This window comes from Colias eurytheme, chromosome 29 (genome assembly GCF_061535395.1).
Source record: "Colias eurytheme isolate Ceu_HAF_F1 chromosome 29, ilColEury1 Martin Lab GWU primary, whole genome shotgun sequence".
Classification (NCBI taxonomy): domain Eukaryota; kingdom Metazoa; phylum Arthropoda; class Insecta; order Lepidoptera; family Pieridae; genus Colias; species Colias eurytheme.
The window spans coordinates 1,110,152-1,135,953 of NC_143008.1; the positions used below are offsets into that span (position 1 = coordinate 1,110,152).

The 25,802-nt window shown below is 37.1% G+C and overlaps 1 protein-coding gene across 1 annotated transcript in view; it reads left to right on the forward strand.

Moving 5' to 3' along the window:
- The window catches only part of DCTN1-p150 (dynactin subunit 1), a 46,614-nt gene that overhangs the window by 10,331 nt on the left and 10,481 nt on the right, over positions 1-25,802 (forward strand). Inside the window, exons 6-25 of the mRNA XM_090118033.1 lie at positions 950-1,061; positions 1,559-1,675; positions 2,670-2,867; positions 3,608-3,818; positions 6,092-6,234; positions 7,556-7,735; positions 7,971-8,105; positions 8,606-8,738; positions 9,076-9,282; positions 9,953-10,037; positions 10,754-10,859; positions 12,147-12,309; positions 13,512-13,678; positions 14,532-14,672; positions 15,520-15,705; positions 15,985-16,116; positions 17,020-17,142; positions 17,580-17,719; positions 18,841-18,965; positions 20,991-21,029. Of these exons, the coding sequence (XP_089974159.1) occupies positions 950-1,061; positions 1,559-1,675; positions 2,670-2,867; positions 3,608-3,818; positions 6,092-6,234; positions 7,556-7,735; positions 7,971-8,105; positions 8,606-8,738; positions 9,076-9,282; positions 9,953-10,037; positions 10,754-10,859; positions 12,147-12,309; positions 13,512-13,678; positions 14,532-14,672; positions 15,520-15,705; positions 15,985-16,116; positions 17,020-17,142; positions 17,580-17,719; positions 18,841-18,965; positions 20,991-21,029 (2,843 nt within the window). The remainder of the gene's footprint in view (positions 1-949; positions 1,062-1,558; positions 1,676-2,669; positions 2,868-3,607; positions 3,819-6,091; positions 6,235-7,555; positions 7,736-7,970; positions 8,106-8,605; positions 8,739-9,075; positions 9,283-9,952; positions 10,038-10,753; positions 10,860-12,146; positions 12,310-13,511; positions 13,679-14,531; positions 14,673-15,519; positions 15,706-15,984; positions 16,117-17,019; positions 17,143-17,579; positions 17,720-18,840; positions 18,966-20,990; positions 21,030-25,802) is intronic.

Below are 25,802 nucleotides of genomic sequence, written 5' to 3' on the forward strand. Positions count from 1 at the left end.
CACCCCGACATTTTTAGCCACGGGCCTGCGGTTACACTTAAGTTTAGCCGGCTAAAGATAGAACAAACTAACATTAACACCTCGTCGAAAATAAACCTAAGTTTAGCCGGCTAATCTTAAGTTTATGTTCTCACCTACCTTTAGCCGTGACATATACAAGGCTGACGCACTCGTACAGACGAGCGTACAGACGATTGACTCGATTGACAAACGATCACAAGATGGGCGCCGATTATATGATTTTCCAACTCTATGATTTTTCAACGATCCATTTCATGTACACGAATTGCGTAGGTATTATATTTTTGTGTTATTTTATTTTATTTTTCATTATATTAAACTAAACAATACTGTTTTTGATTTATAAGCTTAAGATGTTTCATTTTTATATTTTTGGTAATAATGCCGCCATAAAATATGATATTATGCACTAAAATTATTTTGGCGTTTTAAACATAAAATACGTAATTCGGAGCACGATGAAGTGTCACAGGAATCATCCTAGTTGAAAAGGACTATAGTATGTTAGTATAATAGACTTCCTCTTTTGTATATTCGTTGACACAGCGAAAAAAAAGGTTATTCGGTAAAGACCTATGTCTTTGGTTTTTTTTTTATTCTCTTAGTAGGCACACGAAAATATATATATACTAGCAGTCCGCCCCGGCTTCGCCCGTGGTAGGTACATATTTACGTTTTCTCTACGTAAGAACCATCCTCGTACTTCAAGGAATATAATAAAAAAAGAATTAACGAAATCGGTTCAGCCGTTCTCAAGTTATGCGCTTACCAACACATTTTGGGATTCATTTTTATATTATAGAATTCTGTCTTTACTATATTAGTATCAATTTAAAGGTAAATGTGCATCTAATAACCATCCACGCTCAGTTACCGTAGTGCATGTATTAATCCAACCTCGTGCCGTTCCTTACAATATGGCTACCAGTTCCAGGACATCGCTGGCGAGCAGTCGGCAATCGTTGACGTCGTTCGTCTCGCCGACCACTGAGCGGGCGACGTCACCGGATCTGACCAGCAAGAGGGCTTCGTTCGTTGAGGTAAGCACATTATTTTGATGTGAAAAATTTGTAAGCGCACGTAAAACTAATTTCTGGCGTGGAGACGCTTCGTCACGCTATATGATGGTATATAAACATAGTCTATATGCAGTAGTGTTTTCACTAAATTCATCGTATAAAATAATGTCGATATTTCACATCTGCCAGGTGTCCTGTGGCAGCTCACATTTTTTCTATTATTTATAAATGTATATAGTTTTATAAATTACAAGGGACTGAGCTAAATATTTGTTTGCACGTAATAAGAATGTAATGTGTGCGATTCTACACAACTGCCTTATTGATGTAGGCATTTTATATTATTCGACAACTAAGCATGTTCTGACAGGAAATAGTGATAACTATATTGACAGCTTTTCATCCACAAAAATACTACTTAAATCAAAAGTTACGTCTGTCAATAGATTTTCTATTTATTTCCTTGTTAAAGTAATTTTGCATTATATTTCGCACTAAATTCGCCGCTATATCCACAGACCGGCTTCGTGGAAACACTTACGCCGCAGTTCACGCCGGGACAGAGCATCACGTCGCCGCAGACGAACACCACGGTGGCTGAAGAGAAACTGGCCAATTTGCAGGCGCAGCAAGAGGTATGGTGTTGTATTATTCATAGAAATTGCAAAAAAATACAGATATACTTATAGGCTGAAAAATATTCCAGAAAAATCGAATGATCAATCGTTAGCAAATATATTACTTAACGCGCGACGAACGCATGTCGAGTGGCTGTTGTAACGTTGCGACTTTGCACCACGTACGAATGCAGAGCGTCTTACGCGACGTTGCCGCTCCGCACGTCCATCACATGATGAGTAATCGGCGTGACATTGCCACTTTGAACAACAATCGCATATCGCGCGGCTGACGCGACGTTGCTGCTCATAAAAACAAACAAATGTCAAGCGGCCGTCACGACGTTGCCGCTCTGCAAGATAAATTTTTATCGCAGCGCATGTCGTTGTCGCTCGACGTAAGCGCTTCGCGTATATAGTTTTGATTGTTTCTACGCAATACACATAATTATGTAGGCTCGTTTAAAATAAAACGTATGGTCTCTAATAAGTCTTGCAATACTTATTGTCGAGAGCAAGTGTATCACGTGGACGACAGGACTTAATTTTGTTAAATTTTTGTGGTCACTTAATAGGCCTTTATTTCATTCATTATATTTCATTATATTGCTGCCTTTTATCTATGTATATTAAATGTGCACAAATTTAATTTAATACACAATATATTATATATTATTCATTTACTTATTATATTTATAAAGTATATATATCGATTCAATTATATTTATACTTGCATATTGTTGGATACCTTAGTCTGAACGGAAATACATCTACTGTCAATAAGACATCCTAAGGCGGCCACTGAAAATCAGTGATAACACACTGAGTGGTTGGCCTAATTATGGCATACGTATATCTTTTTAGTTCCTTTTTTTTAACTAAATTGTATCTTTTTTTTTGTGTCCATAATAAACTTATTTTCATTTCATTTCATTTCATTTCATTCAATTTTTGTTACGAATTTAAAAAATTTGAATTTCACTTGAATATCTAACTAATTCTCGTATTCCAGATAACCAACCTCAAATCCGAAGTCGAAGATCTCAAAGAGAAACTAGAAACGCTGAAGGTCCGTCGTTCGGAAGATCGCGAGAAGCTGCGCGAATTAGAGCGAGTCAGGTTACAGTTGGAACAAGCTAATGAGTTCAAGACGAAAATCATGGAATCTCAAGCGCAGCTGCAGAGGGACTTGCAGAGGGCGAAGCAAGAGGTATTTTTGGCAAATTTACCTTATTTTTACCCAAAAATTAGGCAAAGTTCATAGCACCTGGAGCGAGTCAGGTTACAGCTGGAACAAGCCAATGAGTTCAAGACGAAAATCATGGAGTCCCAGTCGCAGCTGCAGAGGGACTTGCAGAGGGCGAAACAAGAGGTATTTTTGGCTATTTTACCTTATTTTATAGGTTAACCGTTACGTTATGGAGTCACGTCATGGAGTAAAGCGACGATTTTAGTATCTCTGAATCTTGCCAAAGAAGTTTCACTTCTGACACGTGTGCTTGGCTTGACAAATGATCCGTACATTATGGTCAATAAACAATTGGCAACAAATAAATTGAATTTGATATTTTTTGGTTTTACGGCATTCAAATGCTTTATAAATATAAATTTATAAAGAATATAAAAAATTCGATCGCTCTGGCGGGTCACGAGTGGCTGAGTTGGTCAGGCATCCACCCCGGATCGGCGCGAAAGGATGCGGGTTCGAGTCCCGCATCGTGATCGAATTATTTCTATTCTTTATAAATTTATAACAAACTAGCGGTCCGCCCCGGCTTCGCCCGTGGTATATATTTACGTTTTCTCTACATAAAAACCATCCTCGTACTTCAAGGAATATAATAAAAAAAGAATTATCGAAATCGGTTCAGCCGTTTTCGAGTTATGCGCTTACCAACACATTTTGCGATTCATTTTTATATAACAAATATATTTTCTTTCTTTTACCAGATCCGTGAACTACAAGAAGCGCTAGAACAACACAACGACGAAACAGCCGAGTTACAAGAAGCAGCCGAAATGGCGGCGCTCGATAAAGAAATGGCCGAAGAAAGAGCTGAAGCACTACAAATGGAGTTAGAACAGTGCAGGGAGAAGCTGGAAGAAGCGACCCTGGATCTGCAGCTAATGAGGGCCGAGATGGAGGCTGGTGGCAATATACGTGAGTGTTGGGGCTTTGGGGAGGATAGGTCTGCTAGCTTGGATAGTTCGATAGGGAGGATAGGTCGGGTGTTTAGGTAGGATAGGTATCAGGATAGGTTTGCTTTTGCGGGTAGGTTATGACAGGGATGACAGGTATCCTAGAGATAGGTTGGATAGGTTGGATAGCTCGGTAGGATTGTCGCATGCTAGAGCCTAGAGATAGGTTACATATTAAAAAGAAAGAAAGAAATAAGAGAGTAAGAAAAAGAAGGTTACATTTTAGGATGTAACAGCGCCGGAGGAAACTGGAGAAAGCAACCCTGGAGACACCACTATTTTTTTTAAGCTATTTTTGATTAGGTTAGTAGGTTAGGTAGTTTCGTTAGGTATGATAAGTTTGAAGTTTAAGGTTGCATGTATTATGTTACAAAAAGATCTTCTTGATTTTAGAATTTTCAATTTTTCCACAGAAAATTACAAAATAGTTTAGAATAGGGCAGGGATAAGAGTGGTAGAATTAATCACCAAATAAAAATATTTACTTATAACTGAAATTGAACTGAACTAGTACATGAAATTACTTATAAAATATGCAGAAGGGGTTCGGGGTAAGGAAGCCTTTTGAGGTATTTCAAACAATTTTTTCATATTTTTTTTTTAATATTAGTATTTTACATATTATCCTAAATAGCTTTCTTATATATGTATTTATTTTCGCATTATAGAACTGTTCGCACAGTTAAAAAGTGTACGTATGTGTGTCTGTGTGTCAATGTGTGTGTGACTAACTATATCAAGCGCAGATATAGCCAATAGAGGTTAGAATTTATAGTATTTTTTTAAAAGTATTTATTAAATAATTTGGAAAATCCAAAAGTGCACGCCTCATAATTTTTTTTTAATAAATATTTATTACTTAATTATTATTTTTGTTTATTTAATAACAATTAAACCACATCGAATCAGACCCTGAAAAATGAAAGGGTTCTATTCCTGAGCATACTCAAGCGTAAGAGAAAAAAAAAGACTCGATTAGTAAAGTATTTCGGTCGCTATCGTGTTAACAAGAAAAAGGATCCGCACATACAGACACACGGACGTCCAAGACAGAACTTTTTTAAACTGTTTTTTAACTAGTTTAAATAACAAAAATGACATCAAAAATATCATGAACGTTAAAAATAGTGTTTTTTCTTAATATGTGTGTGTATGTATTATCTTACAAGTGCAATGTATGACACATAAAGACATTTTAAGTTTGAAAAATCAGATGTTTTGCGCGAAGTGACAGTAGTACCCACCTCAACGCTTCGCTTATGAGGCGTGAATAATAGAATGAGCAAGTTAATAATAGTATTTATAGCAATATACCATTAAAATAATCGCATTTAGTATGTTTTATTTCGCATTTTATTTTCAATACCATTTGACTGTATTTGCGCTGTTTCTTTTATATTTTATACGTGTATATATATTTCACTTTTTGTTCATTTGTTTCAACTGAGTCCTCACTGAAAGCTGTTTTTAATATTATTTTAAAGTAGAGTTTAAAGTAAGTAAGTATATTTTAATTTAAAGTTTTGGTATTTGACTCATTTGAAACAATATTATATTTATTCATCTGTTTTATTATTTGTTGCATGTTGTTTTGTGTTTCTGTCAACATGCTCCCTTGACTGACGATGAGATAAACACAGTATTTATAAAACTGACCGTGACGTGGAAATATACCTACTTACAGAAATTTCTGTAACTTTCCCTTTAAAATATTTATTCTGCTTATTGGCTGATTACTTTTTTCATTAAATGATTAATTAATTTTTTCGTCATTCGCCTAGAATAGGACATAATTTTTCTTTTTGATATAATAGGGATCTTAATTGACTCAATGACATGACAGAAACAAACAAAAGAGTCGAATGTTCTAAATAATCTCCTTAATAATAAAATACATAGCACAGACAACACTGTAATCCAGTAGTTTTTGAAGACAAAACACAATCGACAAAAGACAATCGACTATCAACAATCGACAATAGACCATCGACATAAGACAATCGACAAAAGACAAGAACAAGAGACTAACAAGCAACGCTACCACTGACCAAAAGACAATCGACAATCGACCTAAGACACTAGTGACTAGACCATAGACAAGAGACAAACAAACATACCATAATCGATATAAGACCCGAACATTGGTTCGACAATCGACCAAAGACCACCGACCATAGACAAACAAACAACCCAAGGGGGCGAGCATGCGTCCATAATCCACGTCCCGCTGACCAGAGCACCCGTACGCAGCGGGCGACGGCGCCACCGGCTACGAGGTGCGCCAGCTGCAGCAGCAGAACGTGCGCATGCGCGAGACGCTCGTGAGGTTGAGAGATCTCTCCGCGCACGATAAACACGCCATGCAGAAGATGCAGAAGGTGAGACACACACACACACATACACAGTTGATAGGGCACACACATTAAAACACACGCATTTTCTTCATCTGGGACATCTGGGACTGGAACGCGCTTCCTGAATCTGTGTTCCCCGACGAGTACAATATGGGGGTCTTCCAGTGAAGAGTGAACCGGTACCTGCTAGGGAAGCGCGTACCACCTTAGACCGCATCTTAGCTTTTCATCAGGCGAGATTGTGGTCAAGCGCTTCCCCATCTAGAGTAAAAAAAAAACACACATAAATAAACACATGTACAAGTAGGTGGGCACAAATAGCGCATGGTGAAGTACACACGCACACTCGTACGCATGTGCAGCGAGTACGTTCGCACAAATAGAAATAGACGTATCACATAAACAAATACAATAGGCAGGGTGTTGTGCATACACACGCACACGCACTTACATATACACATGAGCACAAATACATAGATACGCAACAACAAATAGATGTGCAAGTTATAGTGTATACAGATACAACTTCGTGCAGGTTGCAAAGCTCTCACATAAACACAAAGGCTGCTACGCATAAAAAATACGTTTACTATGGAAATACACACAAAAAAAAAATTATACGCAATTCACATATTAAACGCATATCACATACAGAAAGAGCGCTTACACATAATCCATGTTGATGTTACACATGCAACATTCTCATTTGTTGATTTTGCACCATATATGATTCTATGAACATGTCATATTCAATATGTTTTAACTTATAAGATTGAGGTTTTTCAGCAGATAGTCGCTGGTGTATGTTTATGGTAGGTAGAGCCATATTTTGTATAATAAAATATCATTAGTTCATTGTACATTGTTTTTTGTTTTGAATTAATCTCTAGAATGAGTAGTGGTGTTTAAAAATAACATTTTGTTTCTTTATTGCGTGAAATACAATTTTATAAGCCCTTTGTAAAGTCCAAAATGAGTCAAGATTTCAGTATTTCTTAGATTTCAATATTATTTATTAAATTGACACATTTTGCGTTATTATATTTTTTATCTATTAATTTTTTTAAGTGTTTTTATGAACAATTTTCGTTTATCAAGAAGGCAGCTTCCCTTTTTTTCTAGGGGTAATAAAATCAATAAAATTATTCTCCTACAAAAATTTCAGGATTAAGATCTTTTCTACTCTAAGATAACAGTAAAAGATTTTTTCTTCGTCAAACTAAAGAATAAAAATATTTTCACATTAAACTCCACATTATAGTGTACAAATAAATAATAATAAATATAAAATAACAGCAAAAATATTTTTCCTCTCTACTATAAAAGTTTTTGACAAAAATTCCAGGATCTAGACCAGTACAAATCTGAAATAGCGGAACTAAGCAGGACGAAAGAGAAGCTATCAGCCAGGGTGGAGGAACTTGAGGCCCAAGTGGCTGACCTTCGGGAGCAAGTGGACGCGGCCCTGGGGGCTGAGGAGATGGTGGAACAGCTTGCTGAGAAAAAGATGGCGTTAGAAGACCAGGTTGGTGGAATATTTGGCGATATTTAATGTGGTTAAATCGGTGGTAAATTATTTGTTTTGTATATTTTGAAGATTCAAAATGCTTTCATATAAACCCATGGAAAATGACTGGACTATTGTAATTTGTAACTGCTTGTAATGACATATAATAATTGTATTCAATACCATATTTTACTTCAAGCTGAATTTTATTTGTTTTCTCTTTATTTACTGAATTTTTATGTTTTCTCTTCAGGTAGAACAACTGAAACAAGACGTGCAAGAATTAGAAGCGCTGCAAGAGATCCATGAACAATTGGTCGAATCGAATAGAGAGTTGGAGATGGATCTGCGCGAGGAATTGGAAATGGCCCATGCTGCTACCAGGGAGGTAATTATCTATTTCTTATTTAGATTATTTTTAAAAACATACATTCATTCATGACTAAATTTCCGCCCGCCGCCTTATGGATTTCCGGGATAAAAAGTAGCCTATGTCTTTTTCTGGGTCTTCAGCTTCGTACATACAGATTTTCATTATAATCGGTTTAGTAGTTTTTACGTGAAAGAATAACAAACATCCATCCATCCATCCTCATAAACTTTCGCATTTATAATATTAGTAGGATTTAACCAGGTCTTTTTTTCTTCAGAGATAATAAATGGTCTTTTTTCCCAGGATTTCTCTCTCTTTTTTACCATACAATCATGTAATTGAAATTTAAATCTATTTGTGTATATTATTGTTATAATTTTAGTAGCATACAAGTTAATTAAAGAGATAATCGCCAAATAATAAATATGTTGTTTTTTTGAGCACCACAGCTGTATCGAAAACTTTTATGGCTCGTTACAACTAAGTTTTAAAACAGTTTTACATTAAATTTTAAGGCGGTCCGCGAGCGAGAAGCCGCCTTAGAAACAATAATGGATCGAGACACGACGATCGTCAAGTTCAGGGAATTGGTGCAGAAAATGACTGAACAGTACAACGAATTGAACAAACAGTTGGACTCTAAACAAGGTGAATTTTTATATTTATGAGCGTATTTTTATGGTTTATTAACTTTTTGACTCGGGAATAAGTCAAAATAAAATGCAAGGTGTTTAAATGTAAAACTGTAATTTAGAAATAGTGTGATTTTATAAGTAGTATGGTATGGTTTTATAAGGTAGAATTTTCAATATAAGGTTAAGTAGTTATTGACAAAATCAAAGCAATGGTGTGAGACTCATTGTCACTTTTAAGGTACTTTAAGATAATTACTTGCACAATTACCGTAAACCTTACTTAAACCAAATTTAAGTCTTAAAATTCACAATTGTACGGGTTAAAGTTTCACGATAAAACGATTTTCCAGGCTCCCCAGCGCCTTCAGAACAAGAGTCGACCCCAGAGCCTGTCTCCAGGTCTTCCCCACCAGTAGAGCTGGGCACCCTCGTCCAGCAGTCCAGGGCTTCCACCAGGTCGATAGACCTGCAGTTACGAGCCCTGGAACTGAACCAGGCCAAGGCCAGGGCTACTATGTTAGCTGCGTGTCTCCCGGACCACTTTATGACCAGCGGTGGTGAGTAGAATGATATTTTAAATGGATGAGCACATGTGTCGGAAGTGAAACTTCTTTGGCAAGATTCAAAGATACCAAATTCGTTGCCTTACTCCATGACAACAGTATTGCCTTGATGCGACCTTGAAATTTTACTCTCAACGCGCCTAAAGAAGTTTCACTACAAAAATAGATTTACTAGCTTTTTCCCGCGAATTTGTGGAAAACAGGAGTTGTGGTAAGTAAAACTATAATAAAAATAGATTTTGACTAGCTTTTGCTCACGGCTTCGCGTTAGAACAACTTTAGAAGACTCCGGAAGTTTAATGAAGGAAGGAAAAACGTTTTAAAGTGGGATTGAAGAAAGAAAACCTTCTATGGCGTCTTAAAGCAGGATTAGGAGAAAAAATTATGGCGCTAGGATGACCTTTTATTATACCTGTCTTTTCTTCCACATTGGAAAAAACTTCTGCTTTAAAACTTCATGTCATAAATAAATAACTATAGTTATATTGAATGCTTACTGAGTTTTTCCAATAATTTTAGGAGTATGTTTTGGACATGTAAAGAAAAAATATTGTAAATGAAATTTTGATTTTTCCTAAAAGAAATAAATATTTTTTTTAATTTTAAAAATTTATTTAAAACAAAAACGTGTGCTCGCAGAATGATGATGTGAAATGCCTTTCAGGTGACCATGACGCCATCTTGTTCATACTGCTTCTGCAACGTCTCAACGCTAAAGCCGAAATCATTTTAGGACAAATTAGGGAAAGGTGAGTTTTAGACTAATTAATGAAAGAACATTAGATATGTGTCTATGTCTAAACTAAAGAAAAAAAATATAAAAAGAACGTTGTATAAAAAACGTCTGAGCACCATGGCACGATCCGTACGAATGCGCCAAAATTCAAAGGAAGGCGGCATTTTATTGTATTCGACAGCTAAGCATGTTCTCACAGAAAATAGTGACATCTATTCATCCACTAAAATATTAAATCAAAAGTTACTACTTTTTAAAGTGAAACTTTTATTACATCGTCTCAAACTTTTTGGTCTGTGTAGCGCATGTCGCGTGACGGTCGGCTGCCGAGTAGATAAAGCAGTGTTCGGAACCGTACGATAAAGTTTCACTTTTACCGTGGTTTCATAAAACCACACAACATTTTTTTTTTATTGGGAATAGGGATGCGCTTAACCACAATCTCGCCTGATGTTAAGCTGAGATGTGGTCTAAGATGGAACGCGCTTCCCTAGAAGGTACCTGTTCACTCTACGCTTGAAGACCCCCATATTGTTAACTTGCCAAATATAATGTAATATGGAATTTGTAAGGGAAGGCACTGCCTTCTGAGATACAGGTAATTACCTAGTTCAGAAGGCGGAGCAATATTTTAATGTTATATTTGAAGTTGCTAATAAATTTTATTTTATTTTTATTTATTTTTTTATTGTACTTAAAATATTCTCGAATAATAATGTTTCTGTACAGATTCCCAGCGGTCAACGTGTGGGACAGAGAGGCTATAACGAAGACGCACACGGCCGTGCAATATAGCTTCCGTTGTCAACTCGAATATCAGCTAATGATGATACAGGTATAGTTTATTTGTTTAACTATACCCACAGAATACATAATAGTAGCTAAACGCTACAGAACGGACACTCTCCGCCTCCCGCCTAAATTAAACACTTACCTCACCCCGCACGATCATGCTATAAATGGCCCGCATTTTTCTGCAAGGACGATACGCAACGAAGATTGACAACATTAATCAAATTGACTTGAAGTAATTTTATTATTTTGGATTTGTGATTATCGTTTTTCGTAGAAAATGGTTAGATATTGTGCTGTTTACGGATGTATTTCATCAGAAAAACGCGAATTTTTTTACGCTAGTCACAAATGTGAAAACCATAAAGCGTTAACACACACATTTGCAGTCTCTACAGTGTGACTGTCAAAACGATAATTTTGTATGGAGTGTCCGGGGTGTGCTATAGCCTTTATAGTTCTAGATAGTTCGCACTGAAGTTTCTAAGAGAAATTAAACTAAAAACTATTTATTGGGTTTGTAGAAATATAGTGTACAGATTAATGATGAGCATTTTGTCAGCGCTGTTGTCACCTTTACAGTGATATTTAATATAATTGACGTACTTTATAAAACAAGAATCAAAATAACGCTCAAAAATTGTCGAGAAGTAGAAGTTCTACGAGAAAGAGAGAGAGAGAGACAGACAGAAAACATACGCGTGCCGCACAGCTTACAACTATAGCAAAAAGTGTCGTTACAACATTTCGTCTTAATTTTTCCGTCTAGTCCCCTTTCGTAACGCGCGTTAGGGAACTTCGTTCCAATAATCTATATACAATATACATATAATAAAATCGTAGGAAAGTCAAAACTGTAAATTGAATATTTTTTTAAAAGAATACTTGGGGCGTGATCTACAATCGATATCGAAGCCAAAAATATACTTTTTAGAATTTTTGTCTGTTTGTCTGTATGTATGTCCGGGCTGATCTCAAAAAATACTGCATGGATTTTCTTCAAACTTGGTACACAGATAGCTTGAGACCTGAGGAAAGACATAGGATAGGTTTCATCCCGGAAAACCCACGGGAACGGGAACTATACGGGTTTTTCTTTAGGCGAAGCTGGCGGAAAGCTAGTGGGGAATATTTTTAAGCTATTGCATAGCTTCTATCGCAGGCCTTGAGCGCGGGGAACGAATCAAGAAATTCCGTAACGAAAAAACCTCACGCTCCCCACTCTGACGGGCGGAGGTGTGGCTTGAAGGCATAGCATGCAATAGCTTTACCGCGGCAGTGACCGAGTGCCACACGTATTTTTTGTAATTATGTTACGTTATGCCTCCAGTGCATGGTGTGCATGTGGAGCGGCGCGCTAGAGACGTGCACGCCGGAGGTGCTGCTCCGAGCAGCGTCCGCGCTGCCGGACGCGGCCGCACAGGAGCGCGCGCTCGACGCCGCCGCGCACCTGCTGAAGACGAACGAGCTGGACGAGAACTGCTCGCTGGACGGTGAGTGGTGACGTCACGGACGGAGCTAAGTGGGGGAGGTATTGTGGGGGAGCTGAGCGACTTTGGAGTAGGGATTTCTATAAATCTGCATAAAATTGTATACAAAGATTTACACTTTTTATAAATACATATGTATAAAAAAGTAAAACGTTTACAAATAAAATTTTAGTGTGGTACATTCACTTAATATTTGGCATGAGCCATTGAGGTATTATTACTACGTATAAAGAGGGACACCACGAACAAAATCTGTGCGACAAGCGCGGCGGCTAGTGAGTCATAGATTAAGCGATGAGTTTGTGACGTTTGTCTCTAACTCGTGTTACAAAGAGTGTAGTAGCGATGCCCTCTCTAGTAAATAGTACATAGTAATTAGTAACTCAATGGCATGAGCTCAGTCTGCGCGGGGGCGGCGCGCGAGGTGGTCGTGCGGGCGTCGGTCGCTATCGATACATAAAGTCGTTCCATTTTCAAATGCGCAGGCATCGAGCGCTGCTGGACGTACCTGTCGGCCATGTGGGCGGCGCTCGGCATGAGCTCAGTGTGCGCGGGGGCGGCGCGCGAGGTGGTCGTGCGGGCGTCGGTCGCTATCGATACATAAAGTCGTTCCATTTTCAAATGCGCAGGCATCGAGCGCTGCTGGACGTACCTGTCGGCCATGTGGGCGGCGCTCGGCATGAGCTCAGTGTGCGCGGGGGCGGCGCGCGAGGTGGTCGTGCGGGCGTCGGTCGCTATCGATACATAAAGTCGTTCCATTTTCAAATGCGCAGGCATCGAGCGCTGCTGGACGTACCTGTCGGCCATGTGGGCGGCGCTCGGCATGAGCTCAGTGTGCGCGGGGGCGGCGCGCGAGGTGGTCGTGCGGGCGTCGGTCGCTATCGATACATAAAGTCGTTCCATTTTCAAATGCGCAGGCATCGAGCGCTGCTGGACGTACCTGTCGGCCATGTGGGCGGCGCTCGGCATGAGCTCAGTGTGCGCGGGGGCGGCGCGCGAGGTGGTCGTGCGGGCGTCGGTCGCTATCGATACATAAAGTCGTTCCATTTTCAAATGCGCAGGCATCGAGCGCTGCTGGACGTACCTGTCGGCCATGTGGGCGGCGCTCGGCATGAGCTCAGTGTGCGCGGGGGCGGCGCGCGAGGTGGTCGTGCGGGCGTCGGTCGCTATCGATACATAAAGTCGTTCCATTTTCAAATGCGCAGGCATCGAGCGCTGCTGGACGTACCTGTCGGCCATGTGGGCGGCGCTCGGCATGAGCTCAGTGTGCGCGGGGGCGGCGCGCGAGGTGGTCGTGCAGTCGTGCGGTGCGCTCGATGCACTAGCACGCGCGTTGCACGCGGACGCGAGCGCGCTCACGCAGATACTGCAGGTTAGTATTTATTGAAGTGAAACATCTTTATCGGGGTTGGAAAAAAAATTAGTGTAACATTTTTTCGTTACGCGTTACATTTTTCCGTTACGCGCCATCTTTTTCTTATCCCTACCACGCTTGATTCGATATTTCTGTAAAGTTGCATATAGTAAATTATTTTTTGAAAAACAAGGTCATAAAGAAGTTTCACTTCTTACGTGTGTACACTGGTACACGCACACATTTTTTTTTACAGGAATTTCTGTCTCTAATTTTCCTGAAGTCAAAATCGGTTGACGCGTATTGTCGAATACACGTACAGGAAAAGAGTTTTACGCTCTAAACCGATATATTATGTTTGAATGTATTAGAGCCATAGCACAAATCCTTTTTATATAGAAAAACAATTTATTTTATCTTGCCATAAACCAGTTTTGTTATAAACGTTATTGCTTAAAAGACGATTTATTGTGTTAAATTGATGGCTGCGTCATAATCCTACTAATATTATAAATGCAAAAGTTTGTGAGGATGTGTGTGTGTATGTGTTTGTGTGTGTGTTTGTTACTCTTTCACGCAATGACTACTAAACCGATTACAATGAAATTTAGCACACATATAGAGGGTAACTTGGATTAACACATAGGATAGGTGTTATCCCAGAAATCCCACGGGAACGGGAACTATGTGGGTTTTCCTTTGAAAACGCGGGCGAAGCCGCGGGCGGAAAGCTAGTAGAAAATAAAAGTAAGTTTATTTCTCTACCATACAATCATGAAGCAGACAAACAAAAAATATTAAACATATGGCTATCATAATCTTATTTGAAGTGCAAAATATCTATGTATATCCTACAACTAAATGTTTCCAGGCGTCAGAAAGGCAGCTGGAACTGGGCCAGCTGCACGAAGCGATACAGTCGAGCTGTTCGTCGCTGCAGCAGCAGCTCAAAGCTGTCAGGAGGCGACTACCGCCTGGAGTGAACCTGAACAATCTGCCTATTGACTTGCAGGTATGGATTGTGGGACATTTATTTATAGAAAAATTGTTGAAGTGCGAGTACATATACGAATATATTAAAATAGTAATAGTTTATGTAATCCATACCAATATTATAAATGCGAAAGTAACTGTCTGTCTGTCTGTTACTCAATCACATCTTAACTACTGAACCAATTTTCATGAATTTTAGTATGGAGATATTTTGATACCCGAGAAAGGACATAGGCTACTTTTTATCCCGGGAAAATGACGCAATCCCGGAAATCCCACAGGAACGGGAACTATGCGGGTTTTTCTTTGACTGCGCGGGCGAAGCCGCGGGCGGAAACCTAGTATTAAATATATTTTAATTTTTATATACATAGTACTCCGGACTTATGCAATAAGTCGGGTTTCTATGTTTTCATATAAAGTTTCCAGTTTCATTTTTCATGCAAATTCTTTGATAATATTTAGTTTGCATTTCAAATACGGTAATTTTCGTGTCATATTACGTTCCAATGACTCTTTACCTTCCAATAGTATGATGCCCGACGGTCAGCAAGTAAAACCGCGTAAAACGGTGTAGCGTAAGTCGGGGTATTAGTGTACTTAAATATATACTAATATTATAAAGAAAGAGAACAGAAGTGTTTGTTTGTTTGAACGCGCTAATCTCGGGAACTACTGGTCCGATTTGAAAAATTCTTTCGGTGTTAGATAGCCCATTTATCGAGGAAGGCTATAGGCTATATATCATCTCGCTAAGATCAACAGGAGCGGAGCAATGCGGGTGAAACCGCGGAGCGCAGCTAGTCGATTAATTAAACAGAAACATAATACCTCACTACGTGGGAATGGATTTTTATCATCCACAGCTAGTAGAGCGTCTCCGCGGCGATAGTGCGGTAGCTCTATGGCGGTGTGCACGCGCTGCTTCGTTAGCTGCTCGAGCAGCTTGTGCTTGCGCAGCGACAGCCGGGGAGAGGGCTGATGGGGCACCGCTAGCTCACACAGCACTGGCTGCTATATGGACGGCGGCTACGGATAAGATTTATCAACAAGTGAGTGATATACACACACATGCAAGTCTCATACGCTCATACACACATACACCACGCGCACACACCACATATACGCATGTTTCATATACAAAAATACATACTTGTCCACCTGCCTCCTTTTCTGTGGAAATTGGAAAATTAGTATATAACCTTAAACTTTCATCAATCTAGAGGCAACCTATTCGTCAGATTTTTTTCTCTATAAATTTTTTATAGCTGTTCAAAGAGTCCTGAGTAAATTTGGCTAGTAATTTATATTTTTTTTTTATAAAATTCCAGGACGATCATGGCCCAGTGAAGACAATTAAGCACGCTCTGTCCGTGGTGTCGGCGGATGTCGGCAAGTTGGCCGCCTTCACGCAGGATAAGGAGTATGATGTCATGTCGCTCACCAACGTGGCGCAGGACAAGGTGAGTGGCGAGCGTGGGCCAGCGTGGGCCAGCGTGTGTCAGCGTGGGCCAGCGTGGGTCAGCGTGGACCAGTGTGGACAATGTTAATAACCCTGAATATTTTTTTTTTTTAATTTTTAGGGTTCCGTACCTCAAAAGGAAAAAACGGAACCCTTATAGGATCACTTTGTTGTCCGTCTGTCCGTCCGTCCGTCCGTCCGTCTGTCAAGACCCTTTTTCTCAGGTACGCGTGGAGGTATGAGGCTGAAATTTATATCAATTACTCAGGTAGGTATACTGTCCCTTGAAGCTGTATAAAAATCAAACTTCTAAGCCAACGCAATCAAAAGATACAGCTGTTTAAGCCGCAAATTTTCGACACTTGCAAGGGAATCAAAACCTACAGGGTGCTTCCCGTGAACTCAGAATCTTGAAATTTGGTACGAAGCAACGTCTTATAGCATAGATAAAGGAAAAATTACGAAAACCATAAATTTTTAGTTACATCACATAATATATTTTTTTTAATAATTTTAAACTTACTACCCATTTCCTCATAAACGCGTAGAGGTATTAAATTGAAATTCATACCAAATACTCAGGTCTATAATACCTTTAAGCTGTAACAAAATCAAACTTCTATGTCAACGCAATCATAAGAAACAAGGTTTGTACGGAACCCTCGGTGCGCGAATCCGACTCGCACTAGGCCGGTTTTTTAGTATTTGTTGTTATAGCGGCAACGGAAATACATTATTTGTGAAAATTTCAGCTTTCTAGCTCTCACGCTTTATGAGATACAGCCTGGAGACAGACAGACAGACATCGAAGTCTTAGTAATAGGGTCCCGTTTTACCCTTTCGGTACGGAACCCTAAAAAACCTAATTAAAGAAATAGATAAATAAAGAATATTTCTCTCACAGCCAACGCCACCTATCGTGTTACGAGCGCAACATGTTAAGAAGCAATTGGAAGAAACAAAAACCCTCACAATACGACTGGAGAATAAGGAAGCCGATATTAAGGAGCTTAGGAAAGCGCTGAAGGTATTAGTTTATTTATTTACTTCAGAAAAATCCGTTTAAAATAGTGTAGTTATTTTTTTTTATAAGAAATAAATATTTTTAGACTCGGGTTCATTATAAAAATATATTCCATTTTATAAAGTAGCAAATTCTAGTTTTTAAATAATATATCATAGTGAGGAACGCCTTATAATATTATATTAAATTACTTAGATATAAATATTCACGTCTATTAATTAAACTATAAATTTACTGCTAAAATATTAAAAATTTATGTTTATTGAAGTGAAACTTCTTTAGGCACGTTGCGAGTATAATGTCAAGGTCGTGTCATGGCAATACCGTCACGTCATGGCGCAAGCACGACGATTACGGTATCTCTGAATCTTGCCAAAGAAGTTTCACTTTTGACACGCTCTTTTTTGCTTATCATATCATTATTTTGACACAATTTTCAGGCGAAACAAGAGGAACTGTCAGAGATGCAAATACGTAGAGAATTAGGCGAGAGAAAGTTGACAGCTGCCGCTAGAGATGCCGAGCTGAAGGCTGAACAGTTGCAGCGGAAATTGGAAGACGCTAACAATCAGCTTAAGAGGTGAGTTTTGACCTTATTTGTACGGGTATAAGGTTCATTTTTTCAAAAAAAAACGTTATCATAAAGGATGCTTTGATTGGGGATTCTGGGAGTTTGTACTTGATTTACTAGAAAATAAGGCTGAATAGAGCAGTGGTGGCTCAGTGGTGAGACCTCGGACTTCGAATCGATAAGTCCGGGGTTCGAGACCAGGCGAGCGTGCAGGAAATAAATTGATTTTTCAATTTATCTGCGCATGTTGTAACATCACCACTGCTCGAACGGTGAAGGAAAACATCGTGAGGAAACCGACATGTCGAAGAATCAAAAGTTCGACGACATGTGTCATCCGCCAACCCGCACTTGGCCAGCGTGGTGGATTATGGCCTGTACCCTCATAGGAGGCTCGTGTCCCAGCAGTGGGAACGTATATGGGCTGATGATGATGATGATGATGAAGGCTGAATTTCCAATAGCAACATAAGGAGCAACTTTGGGATTTTGCATCTTAAATACAATGGATGGTTGTTTTTCCCATATCGAGTCAACGTAAAGTTGAATAGTTTCATAGGAAATGGGAAGACGCCAACAATCAGCTTAAGAGGTTAGTTTGGACCTTATTTGTATGGTGATAAAGTTTCTTTTCCAATTGCCTATTTGAGATATGATTTTACAGTTTTGACGGGGATTTTGAACCTTAGGTTTTTTTATTATTTTTGATTCTTTTTACTGACTGACTAGCTGTGCTACGAGGTTTCACCCGCATTGCTCAGCTCCTGTTGGTCTTAGCGTGATGATATACAGCCTATAGCCTTCTTCGATAAATGGGCTATCTAACACCGAAATAATTTTTTCAAATCGGACCAGTAGACCCGGTGGAGACGAAAAAAAAAATGTCTCTGTCTGGCAGGACACAGAAGGTTGATCACCTACTTGTCCCTAAAGAAAATCGATCAGTGAAACAGACGTATTAATTATGCATCTTCCCCTTACCCCACTAGGGGACATGGGACTTCACTTTTTTTTTCACATACAGGCAGACGCGGGTAGCGACTTTGCTTTGTACCTCCTTCCAAGTTGAAAACATGTTTAAAATTTTTAAAAATTTATTTACTAAGTAGTGATTCATTAATCGTTCACAGAAAAGAGAAAGAGTTCGAAGAGACGATGGACCATCTGCAACAAGACATCGACTCGTTGGAAAGCGAGCGCGGTGCGCTCAGAGACAAACTGAAGATGTACGCCAAGAGGGGCGGCACGCATCACGGTTAGTTGACATTTGATTTGAAATTTGAATTTGAAATTTGAATTTGAAATTTGAATTTTGAGTTTGAAAGAACAATGCCCATTTTTCACCTGAACATGTATAGAAATGAAACAAATCTTAAAATTTAGCTTATTTTATTGTGAACTCATTACGCTTATCATTTTTTTATCAGAGACGTAGGAAAAAAAGATTTTTGTTATTTTTCTAAACTCGTACAAACTTCTTAAAAAATGAAATTATGGTTTTTGAACGTTATCTGTAGAGTTGCTACGTTCCGTTTTACTTGCTGGCGAGTGACGACTGGAGACTGACTTTTACTATTTTAACTAGTTTTATTACTGTTTGTTATATTTTAAGTACTTAATTCTTTTACCTAAATAGTAAAATATTATGAACATTTATTAAAGTCAAGTAAAAAATAATACGAACATTATCAGTTTACGTTTAATTATGATGATGATAGAGTGAAACGGATTGTTTTGACGTTTGACAGCCGCCTGTCATATTCGAATCGGCGCAGTCTCTTTCGTTTTGTTTTCGTTTTTTCGTTTTTAGGTAGGTTCTTTACAAAATGTAGTGATTACCTAACCTACATACTCATTGGCACTACCAGCATAGGTACATTTTGCCTGAGTGAAAGCTCTCTGTAATTAATAGGTAGAATGATATAATTAATTAACTTTTAAATACCTACTTGGTACATATGTACTGCCTACATATTTCCATAGCTATTTGTGTTGATAATTTGCCCGCGACAATTCCTAACCTACAAAGTAGTAATTCGTATTTTTTAAAATTCCTGGCGTTTAACTGGTAAAAGTGAAAACAGGGAATTATTCCCTAATCAAGCACGCAGTATTCCTGCTATACTTGCGGTCTATACATAAACTTTCTTTATCAGGTTTTCAAATGTATGGAAGGTGGGCATTGTCCTTTGAGTTTGAAATTTGAGTTTGAAATTTGAATTTGAAATTTGAAATTTGAAATTTGTAATTTGAATTTGAAATTTGAAATTCAAATTTTTGCAGAAAAGAAGAAAGCAATTATAATCGATTCGAAATTTAGGGTAATATAAATGATATTTAAAATTTAGAAATTAGATATAGAAAATCAATATCAGATGGGTTTGTAAGATAGAAATTTAAAATAAAATGAAAAAAGTCACTTAATTGTGTGCATATTGGATATAGATTATATCAAATTCAATTTAAAACGAGATTAAATCTGAAAGAATCTGTTGAAAGCTGAATTTGATTATTTTGTTTTAAAGTTATTTTTTTTTGTTTGGCAATCGTATATTCGTACGATTAATTTTCAAGTTATTTTAGGGCCGATTTTTCAATCCTTGGTTAAAATTTATTCTTTCAATAAAGTATTAATACACGAACATTTTAAAATGTCACCTGTAAACTGTCATATACGGACAATTAGAATACATTTTTGAAATGGTAGTTTAATACGTTATTCGATGAATAAGTTTTAACCAAGGATTGAAAAATCAGCCCTTAGAGTACATGACTAAGAATAAAAAGATAACAAAAACACGAGTACTACCAATTTTTATAGTGTAAGTTTGAAGTTTAGAATAGACTAGACGAACGTTTCGTGTAGAATAGACGAACGTATAGTATTACTACATTCTTTTTTGTCCGTAGTCGAGTCAATTTACGTATCGTTTCGTTTTTTTTGTGTATAATTATTATTTCGAAGAGAAACTTCTTTAGACGCGTTGAGAGTAAAATTTCAAGGTCGCATCATGGCAATACAGTCACGTCATGGAGTAAGGCGACGATTTTGGTATCTTTCAATCTTGCCAAAGAAGTTTCACTTCTGACACTTGTGTTTTATATCTATTTATTTGTATTATTGTTTTGTATTGTTTTCTTGTGTTACAATTATTAACTTTATTATAGATTATTTTTATAAAAATGTATTTGTGTGTGAGAATGTGCAAGAAATATTCATACGCAAATATTTTTGTGTGTGTGTGTGTTTGTCTGTTTTTTAAATATGACATACTTACAGCCGTGACGCCGCCTATGCCCACAGTTCGGGACTTTTCACGTAAGACTATATGTGTAGTTCTAACGTATGCATGCATCATGTGCGGAGGTGTGGACTGTCAAACGGACAAAATATTTAGAAAAAATAATTGAAAAAATTTTTGGACTGGGATAGGGGTTTGGAGTTGACAAGATAACGTCGTTGGTTTAATTTTTAAGATATTTTAAATTTGTTTTTCCTATATTAATTTTTTTGTTGAGTGCTATATTAATAATTATTTATTTAGAAGAAAACAGATATGTTTGTGTTAAAAAAAGGTTGGGTCGAGAGGTTTTTAATTTTTGAAATAAATTGATTATATCATCAATACTTATTACAAAGAACTTCTTAAATATTCGATGTAATAATGTTTCGATTCATATACATACATCGATTAATATTATTGAGATATTTTTTTAAATATATCGATCTAAAAATATTTAGTTTGACAGTCCAATAACCTTCACACTTTCGCAACGTTCTAAAACTTTTATGTTTATGCATTTTATTAACGTTCTTTAACAAATGTGTCTTGTGACACACATACATGACGTCATCATCGTAATGTTATTAATATTTTATTTTTAATACGGCTTAATAATTTTAAAGGGTTCAAGTAACACAGTATAAGGTAATTGATGTCCAATGAAGTTTAAAAAGGTATATTTATTGAATTTGATATTTTTGGTTTTACGGCATTCAAATGCTTTATAAATATAAATTTATAAAGAATAGAAAAAAATTGGTTAGGCATCCGCCCCGGTTTGGCGCGAAAGGATGCGGGTTCGAGTCCCGCCTCGTGATCGAATTTTTTCTATTCTTTATAATTTATATTTATAAAGGTATATTTATGTTAAAAATTCATATTTCATTCATATTTCATTTTAAATTATCCGCGTTTCCACTTAGCAATATTCGGCGCTGTCACGCGCCGAAAATGTAAGTAAACAACAACATATTTAGACGTTCAAGTAACGATGACTCTCTAAACTAAAACAAGCTGGCAACGTCGCGCTCTGGCTGTCAAAGAAACGTGCGGTTTGGCAACGTCGCACGTCAGCTGGCAACGATACGTGTCAGCTGGCAACGTCGCGTTACTTTTTGGGAACGATACCTGCCAACTGGCAACGTCGCATTACTTCTAGCCTCTAGGAACGATACGTACGAACTGGCAACGTCGCACGCTGTTGTGCGTAGATTGTAGAACATCTTTAGCGTCAAATGTTGCGTAGTGGAAACGTGCCTTGTGGCTTTTGTGTTTAATTCAATGTTTTAATAGTGGCATGGATCGTATTATTTTAAGGAGGGATGAATGAAAAGTCAGATGTGTTTATTTTTATGGTGACATCGTTCAGTCGCCGTTTTGATATGGTGTTAAGTCAGCAATTTTTAAGCTAAAAGGTTGTTAAGCTAAGGGGTGCTGGGTTCGATTCCTAGGGAAATCTAAGTTTGAAACGAGAAAATATTTAAATAATATTTTTTAGGGTTTCCTTCGCAATGAACATTATTTTACTATATTGTAATTATTTTTTTTAAATATATTTTTAATGGAAATACCATCGATTTGGTCCTCTTTTCTTCGATGGTGAGTTTTTTAGAAGAATTAATTTGGTGTAGAAATGATACCTTCCTGACTTAAAACACGTAGGACATTAGGCCATCTTCAACTTTAATTTGAATCATATATTGTTTAATTTTAAAAGCTATTATATAAGTATATCCTTCAAAACTCACCGTGAACTTTTTGGGATTTATAAGACTAAGGGCTGATTTTTCAATCCTTGGTTAAAACTTATTCGTCGAATAATGTATAAAACTACCATTTTAAAAACGTATTCTAATTGCCCGTATTTGACAGTTTACGTGACATTTTAATATTATCGTGTAATACATACTTTATTGGACCGATAAGTTTTATCCAAGCATTGAAAAATCGGCCCTAATATAAGTATTTTTGCATTAGCTGTGGCCCCGCCGGCAACGACACAGAAAGAGGAGCCACGTAAGACACATATATGTGTATAAATAATATTTGTTGTTTTTGTGCAGCATGCATTTTATTTTTGCTGTATGTTTTTTATGTGTCGAAACGGGACAAGGCTAATTTGGTAATAGAATAACGTGTGTTGTCAATTATTTAATAAATGCCTGGCAGAGAACACTGCATAGTGATAAGGCCGCCCTTTGTGCTTTTATAAACTTATTTTTGTAACTTTTATGTGTATTTTGTTTCTTGCACAATAAAGTGTTAAATAAATAAATGATGGTCCCTTAAATAAACTTCTTCCTTGTCCCTTTAATAACACTGTTCTAAAAGGGTCTCACTGTTGATACATGCCAAATAAGCCTGGTCGAATTTTAATTTTTGATTCTTATAGACTAGTCTTTAGGGTTATTTTCTATCTATACATATAATAAAATCGTAGGAAAGTCAAAACTGTACATTGAATATTTTTTTAAAAGAATACATATTCCATGATCTATAATCGATATAGAAGCCAAAAATATAGTTTTTAGAATTTTTGTCTGTTTGTCTGTTTGTCTGTTTGTCTGTATGTTTGTCCGAGCTAATCTCGAAAAGTACTGCATAGATTGACTTCAAATTTTGCATGAATATTACTAACAGGTCGAGTGAGGTTTTTTTAAACATATAATCATGCTATCACCTCCGGGGGAGGAGCTGTGAACCTTTACTTTTCTTACGTATTCCGTGTACTACGACAGCGTACAATCTAAAGACTCATGTTTAAATGTTGTTTTTGAGTAAGCCATGCTATTATCTAGCTTTACACTATAAAAACTACGTCATTTACGTAATTTAGGCAGAGAAACTGTTTAATGAATCTTAGTACTATAAAGACAAATTTGATTCAGCGCCATCTATGAGATTTCGTAAAAATCAAATCAATTTACATGTTAACACTACTGAACACAATGTTACAAATTAATAATTTAAATATAATTATGTTAGTTATTTATTTAACTCTTTAACCCATAATAAATCTTCCCTTCCCTATAAGGTGCGCTTATAATTCGTGTGAATATACTACATTTTTAAAAGTGAGGGTAGATGTATATTATTTTAAGTCAAACTAGACACCATTACAGTTAATCTAATATTGATTGTGTTCATTGGTTACATTTTTAAAAATCTTCGTGTTTTAATAATTCGATCACGAGGCGGGACTCTAATACAAAAAGGTTAGTTCGTTGATAATTATTATTCCTTCATCATTTACATGTTGTTAGTAAAAAATAATATACTTTGACTATTAATACTTTTGTTCAGTATTTATCTATATGATTATTGCTTGGTAATTAATATATTTTCATGTCGTATTCCTAATTATAAACATAAGTGTGATGTGAAACTAGCTGGATTTATTTTTACACACTCACAGTCTTATATTTTGTGTTAATGTTAAAATAGTATTAATAATAGTGTAAATCATAATATTTTTTCAAAGTTAAAAATATTTCCTTTTTTCTGATGGTGTTGCCATCGAATTAAACCGCGCTGTCGTTTCGTTCACAAAAAGTCATGTTATTAGGACCGAATATGTAGCCGCCTCAACTTACGGAAACGAGAGTAACCTGCGTTGTCTGTTAGTTATTGTATAGTCGAATTTAACGTTACATGGAAATTGGAATCTAAATATATGTATACCTACTTATATTAAATCTGTAGAGGTCAATTCTGCACATGAAATATATTTCCTAAATAACTATTATTTTTCATATTCGTGAGCAGAGCAGCAACTCCATTTTTAAGCTTTCGTCGCGTGTGCGTTCTTAATGCGTGTATCTTAATGGTTAAAGCTACACAGAAATCAAGTATGAAAGAAATGTTCTCCATATTATATAAAAAATATCTCCCGACATCATAAATGTCTATCTTTTATGGTTGAGCTTAGGAGTTCAAAGCTTTCTGATTATATTTGTCTACTAGCTGTCCCCGCGACTTCTTTCGCGTGGAATAGTGATTATGGGACCTATGACCATGGGCTCAGGGTGGGGCAACAATAAAAAATCATTTTTATTTTCATGCTCCCACTCCCGCGCCCACTCGCACTCCCACGCCATATGCCACGTTCAGTCCCAATCCCACGCCCACGCCCACTCCCCTTCACAATTAGTACATACCAGATCAAAGTCAGGGTAAGCGCCCCACCCAGCCCCACCGTGGCTACACCCATGCTGAATTACTACTTAAGATACAATTATTGAGTAAATACGTACTAAAGTCCGGTCGCGAAGCAGAAAGAATTTCGTACAATGACCTCTTTACCTACTGACAGTGGTCACAAACATTTTTGAATGAAGTGCAGTTTACATGAAATATTTGGAGGAGAAAATGTTTTTTACTAATTTATTAAATAAATGTCCTCTATTCATTTACAATACTTATTAGTTAGTTACATTTTAACTTTTTCAATAACAACTATATATTATATAAAAAAAAGTGTGCGTGTACACACATAAGAAGTGAAACTTCTTTATGACCTTATTTTTCAAAAAATAATTTACTATGTAGGTACAATATTACAGAAATACGTTATTCTAACACGCGATTTCGACTTAGGCGGATTTTGATTGGACATAAAGAGTTTGAGGTTTATTCTTATAAATTTTGAATTCACAAAATCATAATTGAACACCTGACACCAATCAAGCAAACACAAACCTTACGCTCTCAGGTTAAAGGTTTACAATCCCTAAGGACGGCGGTCATTGCACCTGTGCGAGCAAGACACATTATTTTTACAAGGGAGTGACAGTGACAGGTTAATGTAC